Here is an 11,537-nt window from a genome sequence, read left to right as displayed (position 1 = left end):
CCACCCGGGGGACACGTGTAGGGTGGGTCTTGGATGGACAAGATGGTAAGTCCTACGGACGCGAGCAACATTGCCCCCAATCCCCAATGCCCCCAATTGAGTATCATCCAACCTTTCATTTAGAATTATCTTTTCTTCTCCCTTTACGAATATATAGATATGGGCAGTTACATAAAGTAAAAGTAAAAAACAGCACAGTTGGTGTTTACCTTAAGATCAAATATATAAATATTCTGCCAAATTTATATTACTCTGTAGTTACATCAGTGGTCATGACAATCATGCATAGATAAATTAAAGCTATAAAAAATTATTAAAAAGCATATGAAATTATGAGGTAGCTGAGTTAAGGACATACCAAACTTACTTATAATTATGATAATGATATATTATTCAAACTTTCATGTTATGTCATGGTTGAACAAAGACTAGTTAGACATGACTACATAATTTTGTAATTGGATTTTCGAAGAGACAGTATGACCTATTTTATTGCTCTAGGTACATTATCTTGACAATTGTTTATTTTAAAAAAACTTATTCAGAAACCTGTGTTGCTCATCCCATCATTCATTCCCCAATAACATTAATGATATGCAATATATTATATTGTTCTATAACACCATAAAACTTAGTCAAAATATTTTGTATGATGGTTTTTTGATTGACATAGAAATAAAAGGAGACTTAAATAGAAAAAAAAAACTGTTTTATATACAGAAATGCTCTGGAGACTGGTTTATTATATGCATAGATAGATTAAGTGACTTGTGTAGTCTAGTAAAAAAAATTAAAATTTTACAGCATTGTGTATAATTTTATCATAGCTTTATGGTATTGAATGAAAAAGTTATATTGCACAATTCTTACCATTGGTACCAGGGATACATGGGCACAACAAAAGTTTTCTCTCTTCACTCTGAACTGGAATTGCCTGAAGGCCTCCACAAAGCACATTCCTTCTATATCTCCGATAGTTCCACCTAATTCTACTATGCATACTCTTGGTGGATTGTTATCTGGCGTAACTGGTATTTGTGCTACTTTTTGAACCCATTTTTGTATAGCATCAGTGATGTGAGGAATAACTACAAAGAAAATATAAAAATTACATTGAATTTCACCTGTTCAAAACCTTTTCTTAAAGAACAAAGCAGATAAAAATAATTTATATGGAAATAAAATAAAATTTTCTATATCTATACACCAATATCAAAAACAATCTTAGTAGTTAAATCACTTATAACTTAAGAATTACTTAAGTAATGCATTACAATGATTTCAATTTATTAAATTTAGGTCTGTTTGGATTAGAAAAATACAAAAAAAAGAACTAAAACATTTTAGGATTTAATATTATAAAGGCATAAAAAAAAATATTTGAAATTTTATATATACCTTGCACAGTTTTTCCGAGATAGTCACCCCGACGTTCACGTTCAATTACTTGCTGGTATATTTTGCCTGTTGTTATATTGTTGTCGCGATGTAATGTTATATCCAAGAATCGTTCATAATTCCCAAGATCAAGGTCAACTTCACCACCGTCATCAAGAACGTAAACTTCACCTTTATAAATAAAAATAGCAGTGCAGATTTAATAACCACGCGCATAATAATTATAATAATTAATTAAAGACAGATCTACATACCATGTTCATACGGAGAAAATGTACCAGCATCAATGTTGATATATGGATCAATCTTTATTGATGTTACATCTATACCACAACTCTTTAAAATTGTGCCAAAAGAACTAGCTATGACACCTTTTCCCACGCCACTAATAACACCTCCAGTAACTAAAATATATTTCATATCAGGCATGCTTAATGTAGTCTTATATCATATTATCAATACGAAGACTATTTTGAATGATAATTTTGTTTCGACAAAGAAATTCAAAATGTAGAATATAATTCTAATTTTATAACTATTTTCTTTTCCACAACACACGTGCACGTCAGTCGCAACACAATGTGTTTAAAATAAACGTCAAGTGTCAACCCTAATTTGATGGAAATCGAATTGAAATTTTAAATGTCAAAGGTTAAGGTAGTAAAAATGCATCCACACAAACAGTATTACAATATATCTAGATAATGGTCGAACTACATTCATAAACTATTAAGGCTCATTAATAAATCAACGTTTCAAAGTCAATATTACCGAAACTAATAAAGATGCCAATCAAGATTAATAGGTATATTATTATTGGACTAGCTACCTAAAAACAAATAATGAGGGATGATCGGTAAAGTAACTATCATGGTCAGTTAAAAAATTTCATCTCGAGGCAAGATTCGAAGTCGCGTCTTCCGCTGAACTATGGCAACGCCTAATCTCTCGGCTACCCGTGATCCGTTTCCGGTGATAAGAGTTTCTTTTTAACTAGACGGAAGTAGAAGATCCGCACAGCAGGGCTTCGTCTGTGCTTAACCACAAACTAGTAATATATACTTAATCTCATCCTGCTACGGACGCCAGTCTAGTTCGCAAGCATTGAAATAGTACATAAGCAGGAACGAACGCTCACGGCTGAAAAATGACTCGAGCGAAGGAGTTAACGTGGAGATGATGTGTCCTTTTCCAATAAGGTGACCATAAAAATTTTCTCAAACTCAAACTAATCTGAGAAATTTTGAAAGAATAGAAAAAATTCGATCACGAGGCAGGATTCGAACCTGCGTTTCTTGCCTAACCGTAGCAACGCCTAGCCTCTCGGCCACCCGTGATCCTGCCACAGTAATCGAATTTCGTCTACTCTTTCGGTTTCGTGTGCCTAAGGGGCACCCCACGCCATCTATTGAGATGATTAAGAACCATCACAAACAATACGAAACATTATTTCAATGATTACAATATTGTATCGATGGAACGCGGCCTTTGTTAAATTTAATTTTTAGACTAAAAATTAGAACTAAAAATTAAATCAAACTAATCTACTCACTCAACCAGGTTTCCTTCAGAAGCGCTATTAAACCGTCTAATACTTAATGAAATACTTATAAAGAATGGTTGACATATCTTTTTTTTTTTTATGTCATAGCGGGCAACTAAGCTGGTGGTTCGCCTGATGGTAAGCGATCACCACCGCCCATGAACATTCGCAAAGGTTGGGCCTCTGCGAATGCGCTGCCCGCTTTTGGGATAAGGGAAAAGGAATGGATTAACGACTGGAAAGAAGGAATGGACTGGGACGGGTGAGGAAAAGGAAACGGGCCTCCGGCTCCCCCTTATGGTGGCCAGTAACGCACTAATTATTCAGTTTTTACGCAAAATAGCTAAGAACTATGCGCTTTGTAAGCAGTTTGTATTTTAATTAATTTTATTGACGCGATAGAAATTGAACGGGAAATCTTTAAATTTTGCGCCATAGGATGACTGACGCATGCGCACAACTGCGCATGTGATAAATTATTTATAATTGCTAATGAAAAAATCAAATGAAAGCAAAACCTAAAGACCAATATGTTCTATCAAAAATAGTATTGGTCTTTAGGTTTTGCTAAGTAAGCCTAACATGCAGACATAAAAAAAAATCAAAATTTTAAAAATTATTTATTACTTAAACAAACCTATCGATAAAGGTCATTTTGATTTAAATGAATCAATGCGATAATAATTTATGACTGTCATTGTTAAAATTTAAATATGAAATACTTTTTGTTTATTGGCAGAATCCGTCCTCAGTGGAATCGGAAGTTGCCATTTAATAAAGAAGAAGAGGAAGATACTTTTTGTTTAAATTGAGTTCTTGGAGCCAAACATTTAAGGAAAAAAATTGTTTTGTAGATTAGCATGATGTAAGTTGGCAAGATGAAAGAACGAGACACTGCCTTAATATATCTATGCACGCTATTAGTCAAAGGTTGATTTAATATAATATGCTATTCGTGCGGTTGTCTTTTCTTGTCTGTTATTGTCATCCATGGACTGTGGTTGTCATTTTCAAAATTAAAATGCAAATGTCATTTTCAGACTTCAGTTGTAACTTGTCTGAAATTGCTCCGGGAAATTGCATTCAATTTCAAATTTAATTATAAATAAAAAGGTCCCGTATTGTGTAATTTTCATAGATTGAATTTTTAATATTCTATTCCAATGCTAGCATTTTTCATTGGAGTTGTGCGTTTTTCTTTCTTTTCATTGACTATGACTTAGATATCTGAATAATTTTTGAACTAAACAAAACATCGCAATGGTTTTCGAATCTATTGTAGTGGATGTTTTAAACCGGTTCCTTGGGGACTACGTTGAAAATCTAAATAGATCACAGTTAAAATTAGGTATATGGGGTGGTAAGTGTTTTTGTCGTGTATAGTATGATGTCATGCGAAATAAACTACTTACCTACAAGGTTAATATTTATTTACTACAGCTATATTGTATAATTCCAGGCGACGTAGTATTGGAGAATTTGATACTTAAACAAAATGCTCTTGAAGAACTCAATATTCCAGTACAAACAGTATATGGTCACTTAGGTAAGAAGCATTATTTATTAAAAAGGATTTGAAGAATTTTAGGCATTACAATAATGATTATAAACCTTTAATAGAGTTGAAAATATTGAATGCAAGAAGAGCAACTAAAAAAAACCACAGAACCTGTCCAGCTGAAACTTGGGCAGCAAATTTGCATGGAATGACATACAATAATATTACAATACATATACATATTTATCTGGTGTCAGTAAGGATATCAGTAGATTCTATTATTTAAAAAATCACTTATATTAAATTAGTGAAGGGGTATGCACTTAAATGTGTTTCTGATGCGCTGTTTAGGGTTCCATACCTAAGGTTAAAAATGAGACTCTATGACTGAGACAGAGATGATGTATTTTTGTTGCCACTATAGCACACTATACAAATAATATAAAACCAAGGTTTGGTAACAGTTGGTACGGCCATTAATTGAATGTGTGACCAATTTTTTGGCAGTTGCTCTTTAGTTTATTTGAAAGGAAAGATTAGTGATGTGAGTTTTCACATAAGAGATCTCATTGATCAAATAGTAGTCATTTCATATAGAAACTCTTATCATTTAGGGGTATGAAAAATAGATTTTGGTTGATTCTCAGATATACCCAATATGCACACAAAATTTCATAATCGGCCCTGCCTTCCTGCTGTCCGAAAGGTCTCCCGTAGAACTTACACCTCTCTAAATGTTCATTTGCGGTGGTAGCCCCAATGCCGACTATGGCATAAAAAAATACTTCAAAGAATAGTGTTCATAATAATATGTATTATCCTATCCTACTAATATTATAAATGCGAAAATTTGTAAGGATGTGTGTGTGTTTGTTGCTCTCACGCAAAAACTACTGAACCGATTGCAATGAAATTCTGGAATTACATATAGGCTTTAGAATTACAACTTTTTACCTGGATATTCCTACGGGATACGGACTTACGCGGGTGAAACCGCGCGGAGCAGCTAGTATTTTATAATGTTAAAACACAGTTGGGGCAGAAAATAAATAAGAATATAAATATTCAAAATAAAATACCAGAATCAAATTGACATAAATATTTTATGTTTAAAAAAAGGAGGAGGTCTTATCAATTTGATTGTGGTTTTTTTTGTTACATCAGACAATTTGATGAAATGAAAATAAATATATATTTCACAATCAGTTCCAATATTGGGTCAACTGATTTTGATATTTTTTTTATTTGAATATTGGTGCCCACCATGTGGACCTATTTAAATTTAATCTAGTTCTGACAATATGAAGTGTTGTGAAGGAGTGGTATAATTTTTTTTGTTGAAATTAGTTACTTTCTATTATATTGATTGCCCATAAAATCTTTTGTAGAATTCAACATTTCATTATATTTTTTTCATAATATAATTGTTAATATTTGAATTAAACAGTTAAATATTTGTAATTAAACCAAATTGTAATTAAAGGGAGCATAGTATTTTTTTACCATATAGAAACTGTTGATATTCTTTGACATACAGAAACAGTTTATATTAACTTTTGATTTATTAATTTTTTATCTATTATTTATTAATCTCATAATATCACACTCAAATATACAAAATAAAAAAAAAATTTCTGTGATACATCATGAATAGCACTTGAATTTTAATTAGATAACATTATCACATTTAACATGCAATGTAGGCAACTGGGCCTAAAGGCTATGGAGTTCAGACGATGACATCATAGCCTCAAATCAAGAATTGTTTTATTGTGTTTGTGACTCACACAAACTCAATTTGAAGGTCAGCACTGATTGACCTGTTTATGTGATGATATAATTAGATTTCACTGCATATTATCACTGGTAGTTTTTAAATATGTACATGCGTTGTATATTAATTAGTATTTTCTTTTTTATTATGAACTTTCATTCAATTTTGAAACTAATGAAATGCCATCAATAAGATATATTTACACTCTTAAAGCAGTGTTGAATTTTTTAATATATTATACCAATCTTCGGTATGCCATAAAGCATGAAGTATGAAAAAAGATAAGAAATGCACATAACATATTATCAATTTTCAAGTGTATGATACATTACATGCTGATAATAATAATTTATTATACTTATGAAGCAATAAACAGTCTAAATTTAGCCTCAACTACTCTCTCAAAAATATTGAATAAAGAGTTTAAGGAATCTTTCATATTCATGTTATTTTTCTATATTTCTGCAATTTTTTTAAATTTTGTGGTTATAATAAATGAAATAAATAATTTGCGACACTACAACAAATTAAGGCTTGAAAATCACACCACAGAAATTAAAATTAATGTATGTATATATGATAAAGGAAACATAGTTTTATGTAATATAATCATTTCGAAAATGGAATCTGCCTTTTAACAAATGAAAAGACCTACTGTCTAACAAACTAAACTAAACTAAACTGTTAATCCGTTTCTGAGAAGTGTGGAAACCAACCTGGACATTAGGACTTTAAACGTAAGATGTTATATATATATAGGTGATCATTTGAACATTTAAATACTTTTCACAGGAAAGTTAGTGCTTAAGATACCATGGAAAAATCTATATGGCGCGTCAGTTGAAGCAACAATAGAAAGGCTTTTTCTCATTGTAAATCCAAATGCTGAAGTCAAATATGATGCAGAAAAAGAAGAGAAAATGGCTCTGGCAGCCAAGCAAGCAGAACTTGCAAGAGTTGAGGAAGCCAAAAAGAGAGAAGCTGAAAAAGGTTTGTGAACATTGTGCACACCACAGTTAGGAATAATCCTATGAAATAAAGTCAGGCTTTGATTTGATTTGATATAGGAATATAATTGTAATATTGTATATTAGACTGTACATTTTAAGATGACTAACTAATTACATATACATAGTTCTGCAAATAGGGCAATGTCACTGGGGCCCAGACATTGGGTGCAGCCTCCAGGGAGGGAGCATTATTGGCCAGACCTGATAGTCTAGTGCTGGATAACACCATGTATAATGTCTAAAATAATCAAGAGCTCAGTTACAGAAAATGGGCGCAGAAAAGTCTATTTACGGCATTGCCTGTTTATATTGTATTTTTTTTTTAACTTTTTCATATTTTCTTGTGATAATTTTTTCGAAGTAGTATAATAATATGGATTTGCATTTATTAATATTATGTTATTATTTCAGATCAAATTAAATTGGATGAAACATTTGTTGAAAAACTGGTGACACAAATAATAAAAAATGTTCAACTCAAAATTATGGACATACATATTCGCTATGAAGATAGTATAACTAATCCTAAAGCACCTTTTTCCTTTGGTATAACACTCCATAATTTATCTGTGCACACAACTGATGAAAATTGGAAACAGGCTGTAATTCAAGAGGCTGTTACAAAAATCTTTAAAGTGAGTAAATTCTATTTTCTCATAGTCAATATTTTAATTTATTATTGTTATGCTCTGTGTATGTAACATCCTGAGATTATTAATATCAATTGTTTAATGTTTTCTACAGATATTGAATTTAGAAGGATTAGCTATTTATTGGAATCCAACAACAGAACTATATTCTAAATCCAGCCCAGATGAGATTAAGAACCGTTTGCAGAAAGAAATTGCAACTAAAATAGTTAAGCCTGATAATTATCACTATGGTGAGAAAAATACTAATTCATTGCATATGAGTATACCATTGCATGTTTGAGATCAGTGGTGGGTGGAGGCATAAAATTGTTTGTTTACTGCCATACAAATAATTATGGTTTTGTAAGTGAGGTCTTATATGCAGTAGTGATTAATCATTAGTATGAAATAAATTACTGCGAAATTAGCAACTAATGGTCTTCTTAAAGAATGACTTTAGAAATAATTAATACAGTTTTTTCCTTCTGAAGTACACATTGTTCTATTGCATATATGGTAAATTATACAATTATTAACGAGCTGATATTTTTTCAGCACTTGGTCCTATAAATGCAACAGCAAAACTGAAACTGAATCCGAAGCCCGAAGGAGATACGCCCAAATTTTGCATTCCCAAAGTAATCCTTAGTTTACATATGGAACAACTTGCTGTCAATCTTAATAAAGCACAGTACCAAGATATGATGCTGTTAGCAGATTCCATGGATCGAATGAGCAAAGGCGCACCTTACAGGTGTAAATTTATGATATCTATATTTTCTATTATTATTAACTGTTCAGTGTAACCATCATGGTTATGTATTCGTATTTAGTGTTGATTCACATAATACATAATATTATATTATGTACATTTTATATGAGATTAAACATATTTGCATATATGCTAATCATGAAGTGAGCTAGTAACAAAAACATTAATTATCTTAGCATATATTAATTACATTTAATTTGATTATTTGAATGTTTATATAAATTTTCTTACAATGTAATTACTTCTACATATATAGCAATTGTTATAAGATTTTTGCTACTGAATAAATATCCAATCATATTGTTGTAACTTTTATCTGTTGTAATATGATGATATTCTAAGTAAATATCTTAAATTACAGTTTTATTAATTTTGAAATCAAGCGGCTGCTTTTTTATGGCGGATATGACATTATATGTTACAGTAATTAATTATAAAAACCACCTGTGTATACTATACATATATATTATATCATACCTTAAACAGTTACTCAAGTTGACCATAAATATTACTATCGAAATTGCTGTTTATTTAATTAAAAGCTAACATTAACTTCATAAATATTACAGAAAATATCGGCCCGATGCAAAATCTTACAAAGGTCACTACAAAGAATGGTGGAATTTTGCATATAAATGTATTTTGGAAGAGGAGGTGCTCAGGCGTCGCAGAAATTGGAATTGGAATCACATGCTGTCCCATAGACAGCTCTGTAAAGACTATGCCAATGCTTATCAGTGCAAGCTCACTACTAAGGGAAAAGTGGCAAATGAGTACCAATGTGTGTTGGATAAAGCTGAGAAAACATTAGACCTATTTAATTTGGTTGTTATAAGACAACAAATTGAGTCAGAGGTGTGTGTTTTATTTTTAATTTAGTATATAGGTTATTCTTCTAGAGTATATCTATTGATTTTGTTGACAAGATGCTTTTAAATCAACAGGTTTCTTGAATTTTTTTAGTTTGTTATTTAATATATATAAAACTAGAGCAAAATTCTTGTAGAAATTACCGACAAATTTTACTTTTTTTTTAACAAACAAGTTATTTCGAGAAGTCATCATAATTTTCTCAAAAATCAATTGGGATAACAATTATCATACAAATGTTGCAATTATATCAGGTGGAAAGATTAGGCAAATTGGAAGCAGAAGCAAAGAAATCTCGTGGTTGGTTCAGCGGCTGGTGGTCCGGAGCGAGTTCTAAGGATGAAGAATTATCTGAAGGAGTTGCTATCAGTAGGTTTTTCTACCAAATGGACAATTTTTTATTTAATTTAGATTTTCATTGATGATTAATTGACTTGCTTTTGCTAAAATTTCTACCAAATGACGATGAACAATAGTAGTCACTAGTTACGCCTTTTCCATTTTTATAATATTTACCGTCGATGTTCTGCTTTTCGTCGTAGCGTGAAAACAAAAGTAAAATTCAATTCGAACCAGTAGTTACTGGGATGTACTAATTCGAACAGGCAATAAAACAAAATCTTGACTAATGTAGCGTTAGTATATATTCATCACGTGCAACTCGGCTAACAGTGAAGCAATTCGAGAAGGCGATGACTAGCGAGGAGAAGGAGAAGCTGTTCCGCGCGATCGACTACCAGGAGAACACGGCGCCGCTGCACCTGCCCAGCGAGTACGTGGCGGTGGAGGGCCACTTCCGGCTCGAGCGGCTGCAGCTGGCCGTGCGCCACGAGGTGGAGGTGCTGCGCGCCTGCGTGGAGCACGTCGAGGTGGACCTGCGCCAGCGCCCGAGCGCTAACGCTCTGAGGTGCGTGCGCTGCTGGGGGTGGGGGACTACTCGCGTTCTCTGTAGGCCACTGTGGCAGTGGGTGCCGGACATAGATTTTTGTTAATGGATCCTCCACTTTTAAAATTAGTGCGTACTGTCGATTACCATCCGGTGAACCACAGCTCAGTTTGCCGCTATAACATAAACGGCAGACCATTTATCAAGTATATGTTATTAAATAAGAATGTAATATGGTTAGAATTAAGTTATTTTTTTATATTACGCTACTTTAATCAATAAATGCCCTTAATATATTTAATCATAACGCGCCGAAGGGTGGCTTGCTATGAAACAAATGCAAAAGTGTTAATTTAACCTCCTCCTCCTCCTCCGGCATTGCAATAATAATGGTATTAAATAAATATTATGCACAATTTATTACAGAGTGGATGTTCAAATGGAGGCATTTACTGTGGCCGGTGTGCGTCAAGACGAATTTGAACCGCAATTAGTCACTTCAAAGGAAGTTTCAAAAGATGTTAATCTTTTGAATGTTATATTTGAAACTAACCCACTGGGTAAGTGATTTTAACAGACTAAATAATCATAGTAAATTGAAATCTATACAAAAATGGTAACTTATGGTCGCTAATAATGTGTTGTTTTTTAATATTTTAGATGGCACTTGTGATCAGCGCGTTAAAGTGCAAGCGCGCCCGTTGCAAATTATATACGACGCACAAACTGTAATAGAAATAGTCAATGTGTTTAAACCACCCACCGAATCCACTGCTTTAACTACGTGAGTATAAAAGGGTATTTTTTTTATTTATTCTTATGAATATATCTAAAAAAACAATGTCTCTTGGAAAAAAAATGTTTTATAGATTGCAGGCAGCTGCTGAGAACAAATTGTCTGATTTGAAAGAGAAGTCGGCTCTGGGTATGCAATATGCTGTCAACCATCACACGTTTATAGATTTGGACATAGATATCGCTTCTTCCTACATCATTGTTCCTCAGTCTGGAAAATATAAAGGGTGAGTGTGTCTTTCTTTGTGTGAAAAAGTGTAATAGCAGAAACCTCTGACATCATAGACCGGGAGATGGTGACACATTTTACTAGGTCATTTGTACCAGTATGGCGGTTCTTCAGTGGTCTAATTACGTAA

General features: G+C 32.6%; 2 protein-coding genes across 2 annotated transcripts in view; one reads left to right on the top strand and one right to left on the bottom strand.

Moving 5' to 3' along the window:
- LOC119840463 (CTP synthase-like) overlaps nt 1-1,984 on the bottom strand; it is a 7,386-nt gene extending 5,402 nt beyond the window's left edge. Inside the window, exons 1-3 of the mRNA XM_038367092.1 lie at nt 1,653-1,984; nt 1,399-1,569; nt 871-1,088 (exon numbers count right to left, since the gene is read on the bottom strand). Coding sequence (XP_038223020.1) covers nt 871-1,088; nt 1,399-1,569; nt 1,653-1,827 — 564 coding nt within the window. The 5' untranslated portion in view covers nt 1,828-1,984. The remainder of the gene's footprint in view (nt 1-870; nt 1,089-1,398; nt 1,570-1,652) is intronic.
- A 2,016-nt stretch (nt 1,985-4,000) lies between these two features.
- Nucleotides 4,001-11,409, top strand: LOC119840621 (vacuolar protein sorting-associated protein 13-like). The gene is made up of 12 exons (XM_038367308.1): nt 4,001-4,301; nt 4,401-4,487; nt 7,006-7,203; nt 7,635-7,858; nt 7,968-8,106; nt 8,411-8,609; nt 9,197-9,482; nt 9,752-9,866; nt 10,170-10,404; nt 10,810-10,943; nt 11,044-11,167; nt 11,253-11,409. The coding sequence occupies exons 1-12, from the start codon at nt 4,202-4,204 to the stop codon at nt 11,407-11,409; spliced, it is 1,998 nt and encodes a 665-aa protein (XP_038223236.1). The 5' UTR covers nt 4,001-4,201.
- Nucleotides 11,410-11,537: the final 128 nt, after the last annotated feature.

The sequence above is a fragment of the Zerene cesonia genome, chromosome 6 (assembly GCF_012273895.1).
Source record: "Zerene cesonia ecotype Mississippi chromosome 6, Zerene_cesonia_1.1, whole genome shotgun sequence".
Taxonomy (NCBI): Eukaryota; Metazoa; Arthropoda; class Insecta; order Lepidoptera; family Pieridae; genus Zerene; species Zerene cesonia.
This window is presented reverse-complemented; position numbering and strand designations above follow the sequence as displayed.